At 38.6% G+C, this 22366-nt stretch overlaps 1 protein-coding gene across 1 annotated transcript in view; it reads right to left on the bottom strand.

The window, feature by feature from the left end:
- GALNTL6 (polypeptide N-acetylgalactosaminyltransferase like 6) overlaps nucleotides 1-22366 on the bottom strand; it is a 3047192-nt gene that overhangs the window by 402130 nt on the left and 2622696 nt on the right. The window contains exon 7 of the mRNA XM_073577390.1: nucleotides 14294-14411. Coding sequence (XP_073433491.1) covers nucleotides 14294-14411 — 118 coding nt within the window. The remainder of the gene's footprint in view (nucleotides 1-14293; nucleotides 14412-22366) is intronic.

Raw genomic sequence — 22366 nt, 5'->3', positions numbered from 1 at the left:
AATACAAATCAATGGGGACATGAACTTTGGTGCTGTAAAATGTCTGTAAAATAGTTACAGTATGGTCTAGGGGGCTACAAAAGAAGGAAAATGGGGGTCACAAAAGAAGCAGACTGCTGTGAGCTGGAGTTATTATTCTGGGAATTGGCCAATATCCACAAAGTTCCCAGCCTAATGATGAGGTGCCCCCCTATTTTTAATAACCAGCTGAGGGAAAGCAGCCAATCACAGCCATGCCACCTGCCATTACATGGCTGTGATGGAGCGGAAGTGCCCACAGCCTTAAAGCTTGTTGATTGGCTGTGCTGCATGTTTTTAACAAGCTTTATTAAGATGACAAATCACAATAGGAAACTAGACAAAGTAAATAGTTCGTATTCGGTCGGTATGAATCACAAACTTACCAATTTGGGTTTACTCATCCCTACATCTAATGCTTCAGTAGAACAGCTGTAATTATATTAAGAATAAATTGGCAGGCATTTACTAACAATATGATTTTTTAGGAACTTGGTCACTTAGGATTTTATTTAGGGGTATTAGATAGCAGGGGACTAAATGCAAATGCACGTCACAATTTTAGATTTATATTTGAAAAATATTTAGAAACCCATGTATTATTTCCTTTACATGTCACAAATGCTTTATACTTAATGTTGGTATATTACCAAAAATTCCAATAAAATATATTTAAGTTTGTGGGTGTAACATGAAAAAAATATCGAGAACACACCGTATGAAGGTTGATATCATTAATTTCTTTCACCTAGCCTATCATTTGATGAGGGGAGACACTTAAATTTGTGCTGCAGATTTGGACTAAAGGAAAAAGAATTTACAGCAAGAAAGTAGGCTACTTTAAGAAATTAAGATTTTTTTATGACACTCAGTTTCTCACCACTATATTTGTAAGTCATTATAAGTTAATCTCATATGAATTTAAAATAACATTGTTTTAAAAAATATCTTGGCTCTATGTCTGCATAAATATTTTTAAATTCTAAAATTAATCCACAATATGTGTTGACAATGTTTTCTTAGTATAAATGAAGACAGACAATAATCCAGAGTTTGGTTCCATTAATTAGATTCAATAATATTTTATTGGCTGTGAGTGGCACTTTAGTCATTACGAAACCTGACAGCAATACAAAACCAACTCAGATAATTTAGTACCTGACTTCTCACACTGTTTCCATGGTTTCATGAGTATCAGGAGATGACCAGATTCCAATTATATCCTCGTCAATGACAGATTATAGCACAATTGCAAACGGGACAATTTAAAGGTAGCCTAGCCTAAAAGTCAAGTAAAGTTTTATTCTACTGAGCTATTTGGAATTCAATGCTGAATTTATTAGAGTTGGTAATACAACTGTACATTAGCATGAAATAAATGAAGTCCAAATTCTATATTTATTCAAATGGCAGCCCTTCCAAAAATATGCAACCAGTTGGGTCACAAAAATAAATTAAAAAAGGATGAGAATGTATAATCAGGTTTATTATAATTTTCATAGGAACAGATAAATGTTAATTATTAAAGTATTGATGAAATGGGTCAAGTCTTAATTGGCAGGCTGCATATCAATGTAATTCAATAGCTTTCTTCAATTACAAATATATAATCATTTAGCTTAAATTTGTACATATACTTTATTGTTCAGGTGTTATTTTGCATGAAAATAAAAATAGACAAAAGTTTGATAAATTTTGGTTCACTAGCAAAATCCACTAAGCTCTAGAAAGCTAAAAACTACAATTTATAACCTAATGGGTTCATCAGTTTAAAAGGAAATAGAGTTTCATTGAAATGTGGGACTTTTGGAGTCTATATTTCAATATTAAAATAATGTTTCCCTATATTTTATTTTGCTGCTCATGGGGAAATGTAAAATATTAACATAGTTATTAAGGTTGAAGGAAGACTTTAAGTCCATCCAGTTCAACCCATATCCTATCCTAACTTGCTCTAACATGTTGATCCAGAGGAAGGCAAAAAAAACCCATGTGGCAAACAGTAAGCTTCACATTGGGGAAAAAAATTCCTTCCCGACTCCACATATGGCAATCAGACTAGCTCCCTGGATCAACGCAATATTAAGGAAACTAGTGTACATACCCTTTAATATTATACTTTTCAAGAAAGGCATCCAGTCCCTTCTTAAATTTTATTAGGGAATCACTCATTACAACATCATATGGCAGAGAGTTCCATAGTCTCACTGCTCTTACAGTAAAGAATCTGCATTTGTGAGCATGCTTAAACCTTCTTTCCTCCAGACATAGAGGATGCCCCCTTGTCCCCGTCACAGGTCTAAGAGTAAAAAGATCATTAGAAAGGTCTTGGTATTGTCCCCGCATATATTTATACATTGTAATAAGATCACCCCTAAGCCTTCGATTTTCCAAACTAAATAACCCCAAGTGTAATAATCTGTCTTGGTATTGCAGACCCCCTAGTTCCCTAATTACCTTGGTTGCTCTTCTCTTCCAGTTCAGCTATGTCTTTCGTATACACCGGAGACCAGAACTGTACACAGTATTCTAAGTGTGGTCGCACTAGTGACTTATATAGAGATAAAATTATGTTCTCCTCATGAGCATCTATGCCTCTTTTAATGCATCCCATTATTTTATTTGCCTTTGCAGCAGCTGCCTGACACTGGCCACTAAATGTGAGTTTGTCGTCCACCCATACACCCAGGTATTTTTCAGTGACAGTTTTGCCCAGTGTTTTACAATTAAGCACATAATTATACATCTTGTTCATTCTACCCAAGTGCATTACCTTACATTTATCCCCATTAAAGCTCATTTGCCACTTATCAGCCCAAGCTTCTAGTTTACATAAATCCTCCTGTAATATAAAATTGTCCTCCTCTGTATTGATTACCCTGCAGAGTTTAGTGTCATCTGCAAATATTGAAATTCTACTCTCTATGCCCCCTACAAGGTCATTAATAAATATGTTAAAAAGAAGTGGGCCCAAAACTGACCCCTGTGGTACCCCACTGCTAACCGTGACCCAGTGCTCCATTAATAACCACCTTTTGTTTCCTATCCCTGAGCCAGCTCTTAACCCACCTACACATATTTTCCCCTATCCCCATTGTTCTCATTTTATTTATCAACCTTTTGTGTGGCACCGTATCAAAAGCTTTTGAAAAGTCCATGTACACCACATCCACTGCTTTCCCTTGGTCAAGTCCTGAACTTACCTCTTGATAAAAGCTTATCAGATTAGTCTGACAGGACCGGTCCCTTGAAAACCCATGTTGATTTTGAGTCATGAGGTTATTTTTCTCCAGATACTTCAGTATAGTATCTCTTAGAAAACCCTCCAGGATTTTACCCACAGTTAAGGTTAAACTTACTGGCGTATAATTTCCAAGTTCAGTTTTTGTCCTCTTTTTGAATATTGGCACCACATTTGCTATACGTCAGTCCTGAGGTACAGACCCTGTTATTATGGAGTCTTTAAAGATTAAAAATAATGGTCTATCTTTGACTGTGCTTAATCCCTGCATTACTCGGGGGTGTATCCCATCCGGGCCCGGGGAGTTGTCAATTTTAGTGATTTTTAGATGCCGCCGTACTTCCTGCTGGGTTAAGCAGGTGACATTTAATGCAGAATTTTTAACCCTGATCGTGTTATCTGTCATGGGATTTTCTTGTGTAAACACTGTTGAAAAAAAGTCATTTAGCATATTGGATTTTTCCTCATCCTCATCCACCATTTCACCCAGACTATTTTTAAGGGGGCCAATACTATCATTATTTAGCTTCTTACTATTTATGTAGTTCAAGAATATTTTGGGATTATTTTTACTTTCTCTGGCAATGAGTCTCTCTGTCTCAATCTTTGCTGTCTTGATTTGCTTTTTACATAATTTATTTAATCTTCTGTATTTATTTAATGCCTCATCACTACCTACTTGCTTTAATTCTCTAAATGCTTTATTTTTATCTCTTATTGCGCCCCTTACAGCTCTATTTAGCCATAGTGGTTTCCTCCTATTTCTTTTTACTCCCATATGGTATATATCGTGCACAGGTCCTATTCAGGATGCTAATAAACGTCTCCCATTTTCTTTGTGTATTTTTATGTCTCAGGATATCATCCCAGTTAATTGCACCAAGATCATCTCTCATCCATTGGAAATTTGCCTTCCTGAAGTTTAGTGTCCTTGTAACCCCTCTACTACACATCTTATTAAAGGATACATGAAAACTTATTAATTTGTGATCACTATTACCCAAGTGACCATCAACCCTTATATTTGATATGCGGTCTGGCCTGTTGGTTAATATTAGGTCTAGCAGTGCCCCCCCTCTTCTTGGGTCCTGAACCAGTTGTGAAAGATAATTGTCTCTCATAGATGTCAAAAACCTATTATATTTGCTGGAACTGCAGGTTTCGGTTCCCCAGTGTATTTCAGGGTAGTTGAAGTCCCCCATAATAATGACTTCTCCTTGAGTTGCAGCTTCATCTATTTGCTTTATGAGGATATTCTCTGTTGCTTCCATTATTTTTGGAGACTTATAACAAACCCCTATCAGTAATTTATTATTCCCCCCTACCCTTATCTCTACCCAGAGGGACTCTACATTTTCATTAGATTCATATATATTATCACGAAGGATGGGTTTTAAGGATGATTTTACATATAAACACACGCCTCCCCCTCGCTTATTTGTTCGGTCATTTCTGAACAGACTATAGCCCTGTAAATTAACCGCCCAGTCATGGCTCTCATCCAGCCATGTCTCAGATATCCCCACCATGTCATAATTATGTTCCAACAACTTTAAATCCAATTCCTCCATCTTGTTGGCGAGGCTTCTGGCATTAGTATACATGCACTTTATGTATCTCTCTGTACCTCTATTCTTTCTTAAATTATAAACTGTTCTAACCCCACCCCATGCCACCCCACCCCAATTTCATTATTTGTGCCCAGGTCTATATCTGCACTGTCTTCCCCTCCTTTAAAAGGAATACCCTCCCCCGTCCCTAGTTTAAACCCTCCTCCAACCTTCTAGCCATTTTCTCCCCCAGCACAGCTGCACCCTCCCCATTGAGGTGCAGGCCGTCCCTACCGTAGAACCTGTAGCCAACTGAGAAGTCGGCCCAGTTCTGCAGGAACCCAAACCCCTCCTTCCTACACTAATTCCTGAGCCACTTATTAACCTCCCTAATGTCCCATTGCCTCACTGGAGTGGCACGTGGTACAGAAATTATTTCCAAAAATACCACCTTGGAGGTCCTTGCTTTAAGCTTACAGCCTAATTCCCTGAAATCATCTTTACGGACCTTCCACCTACCTCTAACTTTGTCATTTGTGCCAATGTGCACCATGACCGCTGGATCCTCACCAGCCTCTACCAGTAATCTGTCAACCCGATCAGTGATGTGTCGGACTCGAGCGCCAGGTAGGCAGCACACCGTTCAATGATCTCTATCTTTGTGACAGATTTCCCTATCTGTTCCCCTAATAATTGAGTCTCCCACTACCAGAGCCTGTCTGGCCTGCACTGCTCTCCTATTTCCCCCCTTACTGGAGCAGACACTCCTCTGGCTTTCAGAGGACATGCCTTGCTGCAGCAGTGCTACTCCTGCACTAACACTCCCCTCATCTGCCAATTTAGCAAACTTATTGGGGTGTGCCAGATCAGGACTATCCTCCCTGGTGCTCTTCCTTCTAACTGTCACCCAGTTAGCTGCTTCACTGTCCTGCAGCTCCAACCTAGAATCCCCCATCATCTATCCCAATGAGCGTCTGCTCAGTGAGCAGAAGACTCCTTTCCATATTGTCTATGCATCTCAGTGTTGCCAGCTGCACATTTAGATCCAGTATCTGGGCTTCCAAATGCACAACGTGCTCACATCTCGCACAGCAGTATGCACCCTCGACCGGCTGTTCAAGGATTTCATACATGCGGCAAGACGTGCACTGGATGACATTGGCAATAGTGGAGCACATTCTAATGGGGATTGCACCAGACAAAAAGATAAGCAAAATAAATAAAAAGTATTAATAAAATATAACAGCAATTCAGTAATACCTCCCTTGGAAACTCCCTGAATCCAAAGACACTGAATCACAAGTCACACACTTACCACAGTTCGCACTTACGCTCAGGTCACACTCAGCTCAGCTTGGGGCAAGAATACTTCAAACATTAAGGAAGAACAGATTCCAGTACAATCCTAATGAAATAGTATAGTTGAAAATCCTAATATTATTGTGGGGGGTTTCCACTGTTTAGGCACATCAGGGGCTCTCCAAACGTGACATGGCATCTGATCTGAATTCCAGCCAATTTTGCATTGAAAAAGTCAAACGGCGCTCTTTCCCTTCTGAGATCTGCCATGCGCCGAAACAGTGGTTCCCCCCACATATCAGGTATCAGCATACTCAGGAGAAATTGCACAATAACTTTTTCAGTCCAATTTCTCCTGTTACCCTTGGTAAAATAACAAAAATTGGACCTGAAGTAATTTTTTTTGTGAAAAAAAGTTAAATGTTCATTTTTTTTAAACATTCAAAAAAATTCCTGTGAAGCACCTGAAGGGTTAATAAACTTCTTGAATGTGGTTTTGAGCACCTTGAGGGGTGACTTTTTTAGAATGGTGTCACTTTTGGGTATTTTCTATCACATTGACCCCTCGAAGTGACTTCAAATGTGATGTGGTCCGTAAAAATAAAAAGGTGTTGCAAAAATGAGAAATTGCTGGTCAAATTTTAACCATTATAACTTCCTAACAAAAACATTTTGGTTCCAAAATTGTGCTGATGTAAAGTAAACATATGTGAAATGTTACTTATTAAGTTTTTTGTGTTCCACATCTCTGTTATTTAAGGGCATAAAAATTTAAAGTTGGAAAATTGCAAAATTTTCAAAATTTTCACCAAATTTCCATTTTTTTCACAAATAAACGCAAGTTATTTGAATGAAATTTTACAACTCACATGAAGTACAATATATCATGAGAAAACTTTGTCAGAATCAGTGGGATCCATGGAAGTGTTTCAGAGTTATTACCTCATAAAGGGACAGTGGTCAGAATTGTAAAAATTGGCCCGGTCATGAAAGTGCAAACCACCCTTGGGGGTAAAGGGGATAAAATCATCATCATCATCATCATCCTTTATTTGTCTAAGTATTGCCTCTATGTGGGAAATGGTCTAAGCTTCTTGCCCACCTACCTGATTCCTGTCTTGAGATTTGCCCTGTCTAGGAGTGATAATACTACTGCCAGTGCTTTTACCACCCCTGTTCCTTGAGCAAGCAATACAGCTTTGTATAAGAATTGTGTCCTTGATCTCCTCTTTCTCCTTGGCATCTAAGAAAAAAAACCTGACTCTTTATCTCTTCCATAAAATCAACTGGAAGAAATTGTTCTGATGAAAATCTTCTTTAACCCTTTGAGTGCTATAAGTAACTAACTATAAGAACTAAAAGGCAAATAGCAACAGATGTCACTAATGGAATTAAATTCCACTATGTACAATATTAAGTTTTATGTGGTGGAGGGATTGGACTAAGCAGAATACTGACAAAGGCCACATTCCCACCTTCAGTATTTGGAAAAGTATAATAGAAACACGTGCACCACTTTTGCATTTTTCACTTACTCCTGGTTTTGGCTTACAAATACTGATGTAAAACACTGACCAAATACTGTACGTGGGAATGTGGCCAAAATCTGATGGTTTTGCTGTCAAAGGTTGCATCATGCTGCTTTGACTAAACGATGTAACATATAATCTATGATGCCTTCCAGTTTCTCCACACTGATAAGTTTACCAGAGACAAATAAGAGCAATTGTGACCTGAGTTTGGTACTACTACTACCAGAAAGGTAGCTGCCATTAATGTTGATGGTGATGCTGTTTCTTATTTTTGGGGAAAGCAGATTAATTACACTCTGCTAAAAAAGATGACAGCAACAAATGCCAGAAGGTAAAAGCCTGGCCTAAAATTCTGCTACATCCCACAGCATAATTGTGGGGTGTATGGTTGCCAAATTTAAAAAAATGAGTTAGATATGCAAAAAGTATAATGTTTGCACAATGTTTTCAAAATAGCAAACACTTTTTATGTCGGATAAAAAAAGTAACGGTAAATGCTACGTTGATTTGTAGGTACATGCATGGAAAGGAAATTGTGGCAAAAACAGCATTTTTTTGTCTTGTGCACTTTTTGAATTGTACTAGCAAAACAGTTATAAAAAAAAACCCTTTTTTTCTTTTTGTTTATAGATATTTTTATAGGTACACACATGGAAAGTAATTTATGGCAGTATTGTTGTGGTAAACACACTTGAGAAATTAAATTGTTGAAATAGTTGCAAAACAGTAACCTAACCTTTAAATAGAATATACTCAAGTGACAGAAGTGATATAATGCGCCTTGCACTTGTTTCTGTTCTTAAAAAAATGTTTTTTGAAAACTAAATAAAAATTTATTGAAACACAAAATGTTAACTTTCTTTGTATCTTATTTTTTTCTAATTTGTTATATTTGTTATATTTTTATTTATTCCTGTTTCATAAAAAATTAGATGCAACCCTAAAATGCTATGTTGTTAAATAGTTACATGTATGTTCATGCCTGGAAAAGAATATGCGGCTATCTTGAATGTTAAAATAAAATAATAAACCTCCCCATTGGCCTTTACAAAAAAGGAAAGAACAACAAAAGCTATGTAGTTTACATCTCAAAAACAAGCACCTGCAGTAAAAAAAAATAGAGTGTGCAACAAATTTTTTAACAACACATTCACTTTATTAGATAGAAATTAAAATTTGCGCTTAATAATTAACCCCTTCAGCTTGTAGGGAACTAAAAAATACACACAAATGAATTGGATTGCTCCAAGTTAGGTAGTTATTACCTTAAGGTGTAATCTGAGTGAATGTCTGGACTCCAGAGGACCAGTAAAGAGCATTGTATATCTTGATGTGAAGCTAAAGGGGTTCATTATTAAGCGCAAATTTTAATTATTTATTTATATTTTATTGATCACATTGGTGGTGTGTGTTCCTAATTTGCAGCAAGTGTTCCTCTCTTTTTTTTAGAGTTACTAGCACCACCTATACTAGATTCTATATTTCTAGATTGTGCATTTTTTGTCTTATAATAATAATAATAATAATATGACTTGCATGTATCACAAGCCAGAAATCCTTCATTCTGTGACACATTTCTTGGTTTCAGGATTTTTGTTTAGTTGCTAAGTTTGGACAAAGCAGAATTAACACCTTAATGACCAATGACATGTATAGAACATCACGAACAAATGTCGGTTTCCTGCTATACCTGTCATGCACTTGAACTATGAAAACTCACAGTGATAGCTACATCCATGCTGGCAGCAGTCACCTGCTCTCTAAAAGCTATGATCAGTCTGTCAAACTGAAGCATCAGCACTTAATAATAATTAATAATAATAATAATAAATTTTATTTATATAGCGCCAACATATTCCGCAGCACTTTACAATTAAGCAGGGACATGTACAGACAATAAATTCAATACAAGTCAAGACAATTTAAACAGTGACATTAGGAGTGAGGTCCCTGCTCACAAGCTTACAATCTACAAGGAAATGGGGGGGGACACAGTAGGTGAAAAGTGCTTGTTAATTCAGGTCAGGCAATTATAATAAATAGGGATTTTCATATAAAGCTGCATGATCCGGTCATCAGCCTGTGTGTTTAAGTGCAATAGTCAAGCATCAAGTGCAGTTATCGTGTGCATGGAGGGTGTGGAGACAGATGAATAGTAGGGTGAAGATTCAGAATAATATTTGGAAGGAGGGAACAGGGCAAAGTTAGTTTACTGAGTAGTTGATGTGGTAGGCTTGTTTGAAGAGATGGGTTTTCAAAGAGTGCTTGAATAGGTCGGGGCTAAGTATCAGTCTGATCGTCTGGGGAAGTGCATTCCAGAGAGCTGGAGCAGCACGAGAAAAGTCTTGGAGACGGATGTGTGAGGTTCGGATTATGGGGGATGTTAGTCTTAGGTCATTTGTAGAACGGAGGGCACGTGTAGGGCGATAGACAGAGATGAGAGAGGAGATATAAGGTGGTGCAGAATAGTGGAGAGCTTTGTGGGTGAGAGAGATGAGTTTATACTGGACCCTGTAGCGAATAGGTAGCCAGTGTAATGACTGGCACAAGATGGAGGCATCGGTGAAGCGGCTGGACAGAAATATGACCCTGGCTGCCACATTCAAGATGGATTGGAGAGGAGAAAGTTTGGTAAGAGGGAGACCGATCAGAAGAGAGTTGCAGCAGTCCAGACGAGAATGAATAAGAGCGACAGTAAGAGTCTTAGCAGTTTCAAAGGTGAGAAAAGGTCAGATTCTGGAGATGTTTTTAAGATGCATGTGACAAGAGCGAGTGAGTGATCGGATATAGGGAGTAAAGGAAAGTTCAGTGTCGAATATGACCCCAAGACAGCAGGCATACTGCTTGGGAGTTATGGTTGAACCCTCCAGGGTTAATTCGATGTTAGGTAGAGTGAGGTTAGTAGAGGGGAGAAACACAAGAAGTTCAGTTTTGGAGAGATTTAGTTTCAGATAGAGGGAGGATATGATGTTAGAGACAGCAGACAGACAATCCTTGGTATTTTGAATTAGGGTAGGGTTGATGTCAGGGGAAAAAGTGTTTAATTGGGTGTCATCAGCATAATGATGATACTGGAACCCAAATCTGCTGATTGTTTGTCCAATAGGGGCAGTGTATAGAGAGAAGAGGAGGAGGCCTAGGACTGAGCCCTGCGGGACCCCGATAGTAAGGGGACGAGGAGAGGAAGAGGAGCCGGCAAAACATACAGTGAAGGAGCGGTCAGAGAGGTAGGAGGAGAAGCAGGAGAGGGCTGTGTCCTTGAGGCCTATAGAGCGGAGCATAGTGAGGAGGAGCTGGTGATCCACAGTGTCAAATGTGGCAGAGAGATCCAGGAGAATCAGCAGGGAGCAATGACCTTTCAATTTAGCTGTTATTAGATCATTAGAGACTTTAGTGAGGGCAGTTTCAGTAGAGTGTAAAGAGCGGAAGCCAGATTGTAAGGGGTCGAGAAGAGAGTAATCCGAGAGATAGCGGATTAGATGGGCGTGGACCAAGCGTTCCAGGAGTTTAGAGATGAAGGAAAGGTTAGAGACAGGTCTGTGGTTAGCAGTGATGTTCTGGTCCAGGGATGGCTTTTTAAGTAAAGGGGTTATGATGGCATGTTTAAATGAGGAGGGAAATATACCTGAATAAAGAGAGAGGTTACAAATTTTAGTCAGGTGAGGGGTGACCACTGGTGAGAGAGACTGCAGGAGCTGTGAAGGAATGGGGTCACTGTTTCAAGTTGTAGGCCGAGCGGAAGCGAGGAGCTTGGAAACTTCTTCTTCTGAAACAGGCTCAAAGATATCTAGTGAGCTTGAGGTGCGGCAGGGAAGGGGATCCAGGCACTGAGGAGATTGGGCTGAGATATCCTGATGGATGTGGTTGATTTTTTTCTAGGAAATAAGTGGCCAGATCCTCACCGCTGAGGTTGGTGATGGGGGCCTGTACTTTAGGTTTCAGGAGGGAGTTTAAGGTTTCAAAAAGTCGTCTTGGGTTGTTGGATAGTGAGGTGATGATGGTGGGTGAAGTAGGATTGTTTGGCCAGATGAAGGGCAGAGTTATAGGTTTGAGCATGAACTTATAGTGGATGAAGCCTTCTGCTAAGAGAGATTTTCTCCACTGCCGCTCTGCACACCTTGAGCAGCGCTGAAGAAAGCGTGTTTGCATTGTGTGCCAGGGCCGCTGTTGTCTGTGTCAGGTTTTTCTGCGTGTAGAAGGTGCTGCTTGATCTAGGGCATTCTTCAGTGTATTATTGAAGTGTGACAATGCTAAGTCTGGACAGGAGAGGGAGGAGATGGGGGTTAAAGATGTGTGGAGATTGTCCATAAGCTTCTGGGTATTAATGGTTCGTGTATTCCAATAAGTGTGGTAACTGGGGGTGTCCCGGGTGAGGAGACAATTCTTGACTGAGAAGGAAAGAAGATTGTGGTCCAAGAGCGGGAGAGGGGAGTTAGTAAAGTCATGCAGTGAGCCGGGATGGGTGAAAACCAGGTCCAGAGTATTCCCGTCCTCATGTGTAGGAGAATTAGTAAACTGTGAGAGGCCGAATGAAGAAGTTAGAGAAAGAAGATGAGAGGCAGATTGGGAGAGGGGATCATTGATGGGGATGTTAAAGTCTCCCATGATGAGGGTGGGGATGTCACAGGATAGAAAGTGAGTAAGCCAGGTGGTGAAGTGGTCTAGAAAATGGCGGGAGGAGCCTGGGGGGCGATAGATAACCGCCACTCGTAAGGAGAAGGGCTTAAAGAGTCTGATGGCATGGACTTCAAAGGAAGGAAATGTAAGTGAGGGAACCGGGGGGATGACCTGGAAAGCACAATGTGATGAAAGGAGCAAACCAACACCTCCACCCTGTCTGTTCTTAGGTCTGGGGGTATGTGAAAATTTCAGCCCACCAAACGGGAGAGCGGCAGCAGCGGTGGTGTCTGAATGCTGGATCCAGGTTTCTGTAATAGCCAGAAGGTTAAGGGAATTAGAGAGAAAAAAATCAGAATTAATCCTTCAGATGCTATGATCCATAGTGATTAAATCATTTAGAAGGTTGTGAGAGGGAGGGGGCTTCCTCTTTTACTCCCATCGGCACCACTGCAATTAAATCATGGGTAAAAAATGGTTTAATGGCACCCAGAAATCAAACAATTACCTATTGTTGTTCCAGGTACAGTTGCCTGTTATACCATGTGATTAATGGTGTAAAAAATAAATAAAACCAATGCTTGACCTGCTGTTGATTTGCTATTCTGCCTCCAAAAGATCTCAGTAAGGCTTGACTTGCATTTCTCCTGCACTCTACACTGATTGCTTACATAGGGCTTTCCATGTAAATCTCTTAAATACGTGATTCAGATGGAACCCGAACAGAATTCCTACAATAAGGCAGCTAGAAATACTTTAGACAATGACTGGCCAAGGATCTAGCTGTGTCTGTCATTTTAGGCGTTCATAAAAGCGCAGTCAATCAGAGTTTTGTGCACCTCTTAAAAGCTCTTTAATGTCAATCAGGAACAACTGAGGCTAAGCACCAGAATTGGTGCATCTAATTGATGCATCATTTCTGGGGCGGCTGAGGGCTGGTCTTATTAGTCTAAGAAGTGACCAATATCCAAAGCTCCTTTCCAGCCTAATAATATCAGCACTGAGCTGTATGCTTTCCCTTAGCTGGTTATTTGAAAATAGAGGGGACCCAATGTCATGTTTTTTAGGGTCCCTCCAATTTTAATAATCAGCAAAAGCAAAACTGACAGTTCGGGGTTGATATTAGAAGACTGGGAAGATCCATGGATATTGGCCTCTACTGAGCATAGTAAGACTAACTCACAGCTATCTGCTTTCTCTTGGCTGTTCATTATAATATAGGGACACAATGTCATTTTTTTCATTTATTAACAAGTGCAATAAATACACATGAAAGGCACTGCTACACTCCTCCACTTGGTCCTTTGCCTCCTGGCTCAAGATTCTTTTTTTTATTATATGCTATTTTAAGCAATTTTCCTATCCACATTTATTTGCAGGGCAATTGTTCTGCTCTTACCTCCATTTTTCTTCCTTTTGCAGTCCCCTAGCCCTTATTTTGACCATTTTAGAGCACCAAAGTTTGGGTCTAGGGTCAAGTTCTGGTACCAGAATCAAACCAGGAACTCAAGTTTGGCTGAACTCAACAAACACAAATTTCTATGGGTTTGTTCATCCCTAGTCACCAGGGTTTTTATACTCTAGCTCAGAGCAGCATGATTTGAGCTGATACCTATATTCCAGTGATGTAATACTTACTAGGCTGCAGGCTGTCAGTTCTGTAAAATGACTAGATCTACTAGGTGTCTGAATGAATGTGAACCTTTGTTTAAATAGTTCAAAACTAGACCACAGATTTTTGTGCACATTATGTAAAGGAATAAAACTGCCAATCAGTTATGGGGACAGGGGTTAGAAAGCTCATAAATATGGAAGACTGCATGGCAGCATGGGTACTAGTCCGCTAGTGATAGTCTTCAGCTAATAAAACAGTGGTGTTATCAAAACTACATCAATTATCCCAGTAAGTGACACAACACTGGTGTCACTGTCTTTGTAGCTAAACAATGCTGCTATCAGACTGTGTGACAGAAACCTGGTGACAAATTAACTATAAAACATTACAAGTAGAACTCAAGTAATATTTATATATTTACCTTAAAAGATATTTCATATTGCTCTCCTCCCCAGATTTCTAAACCAGGATCATAACCTCCTAATTCCCAAAACCATTTTCGATCAACTGCAAACAATCCGCCAGCCATAACTGGTGACCTAAGGTGGAGAAAACATAGATCAAAGTTAGTTAAATTCAATGTATTCACAAAATTTGTAATAATTAATTTTGCTTGGTTAGTTGAAATGATTTCAAGGATAGAACATTCTGTAAAATACATACAGCCTATATGTTCTTACAAGCTTTGGGCCCATTTATATGAACTTTTACACTGACCATGGATAAATCAGTGGAGCTTAGCAAAAAGTTATTGTTACAAAGTAATATAGGTTGAAATAAGATATAGATCCATCAAGATCAACCTCATTGAACATCCTAGAATGAATGCAATAAAAGTCAGATACCAAAACATCTTAGTCAACAACTGACAATGGATGATATAAAATGATTTGTTTTGTTTATATTATTAATATAATAATATAAAATTATAATACATTTTGCTTAAAAATGGTTTTACAAAAAAATCTACTGACAATGGAAGTATGGTAACTCACATTCATAGCAACTTCTATGTACATGTAAATTGTATTTCTCATATGATTTTTGCAAAAGTGTCAATTAAAAAGTTATATTTTGGCTTTTCATGACTGATAATGGAATAATCCACTCCAAGCACCATCCACTAAATGTGGCGTTTTGGAAGCAGTTAATTACGATAGTTCTTCAATTCCTATAAAAATGACTGTGAGTTAGAGAAACATTTGGTAATAATGCAAACTAAACTGTTTCCCAAGTTCTTTTTTATTATCAGTTATTATGAGCTTTGGGTCTAAAACAGAAATAAATATATATGTCATAGCTTTAGTAAAATAGAGACACTAGAGATGATTGAATTTATTTTACTTGAATTCTACTTGAAAATACAGTACAAAAAAATCCACAGTTATTTAAAATACAGATTTTTGAAAATTCACTTTGCTGGCCACCATTTTGTTCATTGGCCAACAAAAGTTGACATTCTTGTTTTACTAGTCCAATTTGCAAACCGTATACCCAAGGAAATACTGTGTGATGTTGTCATATTGGGAAGTCAAGTACCTGCCTCCAAGCTCTTGTTATTTTTGACAAACTACTTTTTGAGGAAGGGGAATAAACCTGTGTAACCCAAAATCTGGAAAGAAATTATTGTACTAAATTGAGACACTTATCTATGTGAAGTTGGAGACATGTACACCGCATATCGAGTCTATGAGCATGCTATTGTTGCATTAGCTTTTATGTCTGTCAAGAGTACCCTATCTAGCTGATTTGATAAGTAGGTCACAATATGCTTCTTTAACCCTGCTGTTCTGATCACATTTACTATACACATGTACTTTTTCGGGTCAATATGACCCGACCTATTATAATGTTGATTTTAGCTACTGTAAGTGTTTTATTTGAATACCTATTTCATTATTAAGCTGTATGTGAACGGTTGATCACAAACAAAAAAAATTAAATTAAAACTTCATTTTTATTTTCTTTTTTTCAGAAAAAGGCTACACAGGCTGTTTGCAATTATGTTTGCTTTATAGCATTCTGCACACAAATAACAGACATGCTTTAGATTTCAGTTACTATAACATGAAATCTAGCTAAATAAAACTTTGTGTTAACATATTTTATAAAATAACAAATGAAAAATAATGAAAACTTCAGTTTTTCTTTTTCTAAAAAGGTTGAACAGGTTCATGCATTTTTACATTGAATACAATAATAAAACACATGTCCTTTACATAGATATTTTGCACACCCAGCGCATGTCAGATCTGTTTTATTGTCACCAGAAGATGGGCAGAAGCTACATCTCTTCCTTTTTTGGCTGGTAGCTGTAGCAAGAGTATTAGTGAGGAGAAAGTGGAGTACTTAATGGTATATTTGGCACAGCATTTGTCTCAGTCACAGCAGGATGTTGATACCAACAACAGCTCATTTCACCTTAACATTTTTTGTTGAAAAAGTGGAATTTCAATTTTCTCAAAGATCCCTGAATTTGTTCTGCTCATTAGCTCCTTAACTTCATCAGAACAAGTTCAGTTGATTTATTGCTAGAGATGTACAGTCTGCCATTGTACTTGCTTGAATTGGGGCTAAAGAAGATGAAGGAAGGAAACACTTAAAATGCATAACTGTGTTTTTGGCTCTGTTAGCTGTGTTGATAGGAGATACTACTGGCAGTAGTAGTAGCCATCTAGGCCAGGGTAAATCTTGGTGAGAATCAGAAATGGGAGAAAGGAACTAAGGACATTTTCCACATAGATTCAGTCAAGGCAGACAAAATGCCGATTATGATTTTGTTGTGGACAAGACCTTGGAACAATCAGAGATGCCAAGGAATAGATGTCTTCATTGGAAGAGAGTGTTGGCCTTGTCAATACATTGCACAGGTGAAATGTAATGAAATGATCACCTGGGGCAAAATCTGCTTGCCCTGTTGTTATCTCTTGAGCATGTGATGCCACGTTTGCTGTTAGTGGCAAATTGTACATGTGAAATATTCTGAGAGGGTGATCTTTTACATGTGGCCTTCAGATGATTGTTTTTACAGTCTGAGAGTTCTGCAAGTGGAAAATCAGCTACACATATGCCAGCTCGCCTAAGCTAGGAACTATAGCTCCCCATTGACACATGAAAAAACATTCACTGCTCATTTTGGAAAAGCCATATGGTCAGCAATCAGTGCAAGCCTTAAATAGTCTTACTTCCCCTTTTCCTCCCACTTGAGCACTTGTCAGGCTGAATCTTCAAGCATTAAATGGTCAGTGTCATCATCGCCATCGTCATCAGCATTCACCACCACTTCTTCTACTGATTATATGTTGAGGGAACGGGCAAACTCTCCCAATCATCTGATTATGTGCCAACTATGATCTCATCTGCTCAAGTTAACGGTGGTGCAGTCACCATATACAGTCCACTGTCTTTTAAAAAATTATCATGTTCACTAAAACTTGCTTCAAGTTACCAAGCCACCATTATTTATTTCAGAAATGGATGTCTGCTTTCCATTTTAAGGTGCATGAAAATGTAAGCCATCCTCTCAATTTGACTTTAAGATGCACACATACCTAGGTGCAGGAGCAGGTAGAATACAGGAGTTTCACATCTCATTGGGTGAATGATCTGAGTGGTAGCAATGTATCACTGCAACAAGGACAGGTGGTGAATCTTCCAGAACTGGGAGCTATGTATGTTTTCATCACAAGATGGTGGTTATCAAAACCAATACTCCTGCATCCTGCCTTTCTGTTCTCTAACAGAGGTGAAATCCAGATTGAAAGTTCATGTCAGTGGAATGGTTACACCGCTGGCCTGAACTGTTCATTCTCCAGTAATATAGCAACATCGGAGGATGCTAAAGCTGGCTGGATTGTGTGATCCAGCAATCCATACAGCTAGAGATCAGTGCTTACAAGCTCAAATTAAAAGATCTGGTAAGCACATGTTCAAGCCACGCTGTTAGGCTACAGGTAAGGCCAGGGTCACACATTAAACAACTGAATTAAATAACCCTCATTTTTTGAAAATGGAGATTTTTCATCAGATTAAAATGGAAAAGTTGCTTGTTATTACAAGTGCTTTGCAATTTAAACCATTATGGATATTGAAACAACCCCAGTATTGTAAAGTATTCAAGCAAGTAAGCAAGCAAGCTAGCAAACAGATATAGTACCATTTGTAGAAATGTCATTTTAGTTCCATTGGTTCTGATATTTAGTTATTTTCATCTACATGTGTTTATAAATACTGTATATCACTTTGCAAATATCATTTTTTAGATGTGCACACATTTATTTTATGAACTGTTAGAAACTGTCTCAAATATCAACATGTTTTATTTTAGAGGTTCATAAAGATGCCTGGGTTTGTACAAAAAAATATTTTTAGCTTGCTAATGTCTGCTATGCCTCTTACTTTAACTGGATAGGCAGTCCTGAAAATCTTGTACCCCTGTGAATTTTTTTTTTAAGAATTTATGGCTGTATCGCCAGCAATTTGAAGGTGGCACTAATTGAACAACAGTATAATTTCCATGGAACTGTCAAGTGGTATTTTGACAAAGGTGTGTCAAATAAACAAGGAAAATGACTCAAGAAAAAGTCTGACATATCTTTACATAGAAATTCAGTTTTTATAGTCTTCACATTTATATATTTTCCTCTCATCTTCGCATCTAATTAGTTCATTGCCATGTTAGACTTTGGAAAGCTTAGTAGGTGATCAATAAATGAAATACTGTAGAAAAATAATTTCCTCCTTTGATATGACTTCTAGTCAATAGATCACCAGCACAGAGGACAAATACAATTTAAATGGTTTGTCTGCTCCTACGCCAACTGTACTGGCTCAACTTTAAATGAGACTGCTGGAAACATGTACAATCATATTTTGATTATACTCTGATCTTGGTGACATTCCCTGTCAAGTTTGCAATTGTTCTTGGGATAAAACTGACAGGGAACAGTGCACAGATGACAATCAAGGGCAATGACTTTGGCAGTCTTACAGAACGTCAAATGTCTTCAAGCTACTTCTTTGTCTCATTTTCTATTGTCAACATGCTCTAATTTTAATGCAGACATGAACACCATGGAAGGCATACACTGGATACATGATCACTTGTTAGCCTATGTTTTCAAAATATCATTTTAAATGTAGTTTTTAGTACACAGAAAACGGTTTATTTAATTTGATTGCTATATGCATTACCTTTTAAAAAATAATTCCTGTAAAAAATTAAACTACACTTAAGGGCCTGTCACACTAAGCGATATCGCTAGCAATATCGCTATAACTTGTGACGTTATAGCGATATTGCTAGCGACATCGCTGTGTCTGATACTTACCTACGACCCGCTCCCCGGCTGGTTATCGCTGATCGGGCGAGAACGTCCAGGACTGTTTCTCGTCGTCAGCTTCCTGCGGTGCTTCCTGTGGAGAGATGAGCGACCAGCGTGGAGCTGGGCGGGAGGACGCAGGATCGCCTAGTGTGACAGGTAAGTAGCGACCCCCGTCCTCTGCGATGTCGCTGGTGAGATCTGCCTGTGTGGCAGCTCACTAGCGACAACTTAGCGATGTACCAGCCATCCTGACCGCGTCATATCGCTGGTCGGGATCGCTGGTACATCGCTAAGTGTGACAGTACCTTTAATTAAAATGGGTTTGATTATTAATCAAATTACTGTCACTCATGTCAGCAAAGTCCAATTCTTTACTTTCAGGGAAAAAAGTGGCTTTAGAGTTCCCTATTCACTTGTCCAAGCTCTTCATGGAAATATATGTGTACACTGATTCAAACAAACATGTTTTGGTTTCGTCGAAGGACATAACACTTAGATGAATTGCTATTTAGAGTGCATGCCCAGCTTTAAGCCCTGTACGTCCTGAGATATTTTTGTTTTTGCGTTTTTTAGCTCCCCTTCTTCAGAGAGTCATAACTTTTTTACTTTTTGGTCAAAAGGGCCATTTGAGGGCTTGTTTTTTGTGGGACATGATGTACTTTTGATAGACACCATTGGTTTTAACCTATTGTGTACTGGAAAATGGGTTAAAAATTCCAAGTGAAATTGCAAAAAAGTGCCACTCCACACTTGTTTTTTTGTTTTTATTTTACCATGTTCGCTAAATACTAAAACTGATCTGCCAATGTGATTCGCCAGGTCATTTAAGGGGGTTTTATACATAGCGATATTGCTAGCAATATCGCTAAAGCATCACCGATTTTGTGACGCAGCAGCGATATTGCTAGCGATATCGCTATGTGTGATACTTACCTCCGACCGGCTCCCCGCTGGTTATCGCTGATTGCGTAAGATTGTGCAGCTCCATTTCTCGTTGGGCGCTTCCTGCTGGGCTTCCTGCTGGCGCCGACGAGCGAGCGTGGACGCGGGCGAGAGGACATCAGGATCGCCACGTCTGAAAGGTAAGTACGACCGCTGCTGTGTCGCTACATCGCTGGTGAGATCTACCTGTTTGGCAGCTCACTAGCGACCATTTAGCAATGCACCAGCGATCCTGACCGGGTCGTATCATGGTCGAAAGGGGCCTTAAGAGTTCATAGACACCAAACTTGTCTAAGTTCTTTTTTATTTAAGTGATGAAACAAAAAAATCCAAACATTGTTAAAAAAAATGGCGCCATGTTCCAAGACCTGTAGTGTCTCCATTTTTCATGATTTTCTGCTGGATGAGAGCTTATTTTATTTTGTGAGTGCTGATCTCATGTTTTTATTGATATTATTTTGGTGTGGATATGATCTTTTGATCACCCGTTATTGCATTTTAATGCAATGTAGTGGTGACTAAATCTGTAGTTTTGATTTTTTTATCGTTATGCCATTTATCGATCGGGTTAATTTTTTTATATTGATAGATCGGGCAATTCTGAGCCCGGCGATATCAAATTTGTGTATGTTTGATTTTTTTGTTATTGTTTTATTTTGAATGAGGCGAAAGGTGGGTGATTTGAACATTAATATTTTTTAATTTTTTGTAATATTTTTAAAACTTTTCTTTCTTACTTTTTGCATGCTTCAATAGGCGCCATGGGAGACTAGAAGCTGCGTTATTCTGATCACTTGTGCAACACACAGGCGATGATTAGATCACCTGTGTGTAGCAGAAACTCATAGCAATCCAGCTTTGATAACCATAGAGGTCTGCTGGAGACCTCTGATTGTCAAGCCAACCCATCGGTGACCCGCAATCATGTGATGCCGTCACCGATGGGTGGGATTATCGGCACTTTTCCAGTAAATACAAGTTAAATGCCACTGTCAGAGATTGACAATGACAGGTTAAAAGATGCAGGTGGATCATGATTCCACCAATGACCTGTTAGGGTCACATGTCAACTGTTTAAAACAGCTGACATGTGCCAGGAAAGATGTGGGTACAGTGCTGATTCCCACATCAAAGGGAGGGAGTCTGATGTGGGTGTGCTATTATGCCCAATGTTAGAAAGGGGTTAATTATTCAATAGTAATGAGAATCATAAATAAACAGTGTAAATTAATAATATATTTTAAAAGAGGAAAAGGCCTCTTTTCTTCTAAATCCCTTGTCAACTCTCCTAATGATCATTTTCATCTTAAATTGCCCAAATCAGACTACAAATTTGTCTTCACAGAAAATTGTGCATGTTGCCTATAAAAATCAATACAGAGGAAGTGACAAAAGATATGTAGAAAAAAGGCTTAAACAGTGAGAAACAAGTGCTGCATCTTCTAGTGACCAGAAACAGCTTGTGAGACAGTTACCACAAAAGTCAGGACACAAGTCAAGTAATGGTCAGAAATAGTGATATTCCTATTGTACAGACATGACAGGTTGTCCAGAAAAATGACCTTAAAGTAGAGTCACAATTAAAATTCTTATTAACTCATGAAAAGAAAATCACTCTTTATATTCTCATTCAGAGGTCTGTTTTTTGCACAAATCTGTAGATTTCAAAAACAGAATATGAAACCATTATAATTAATGGAGCTGTTCACATTTCTTTGGATTTTTATGGACCATGTGCCCTCAAAAAAGAAAAATGAGGGAGATATGTCACTGTTGTTTGTGTCACGGCTAAAAATTATCAATGTAAGTCTACAGAGTAGTGAGAATCACGGACAGAACATCCATGCCATCTGTGTGTAATAAGTCTACTGCCTATAATAAACATTATAATGGATAAGAAAAGCATTGCAATTTATTTAATTTTATGTGTGAAAATCACTGATGAAACACTGAAGGCAAAAATTACACACTGATAAAAAGCTGACAAAAATAAGATGGAAGACGCTGATGAAACTGAGAAAAATAATTTGTGTATGTGAAATATCATTGACGTCTGAATGAAACGTATGGCTGGTTTCTCTACATGGGAAAACACTGCTATTTTGTAGCACTTCTTATGTTACAAACACTGCAGAAAGATGATGTTAGGATTGGAAGAATGCTCCAAATGTAAATTATAATAAGGTGCATTCGCGACCCGGGGTCCACCGTGCGGTGATGATGAAACC

The sequence above is a fragment of the Dendrobates tinctorius genome, unplaced genomic scaffold (genome assembly GCF_039654945.1).
Source record: "Dendrobates tinctorius isolate UK_male_01 unplaced genomic scaffold, ASM3965494v1 ptg000008l, whole genome shotgun sequence".
Lineage (NCBI taxonomy): Eukaryota > Metazoa > Chordata > Amphibia > Anura > Dendrobatidae > Dendrobates > Dendrobates tinctorius.
The sequence above is the reverse complement of the archived record's forward strand: the minus strand, read 5'-3'. Positions and strand labels throughout refer to the sequence as shown.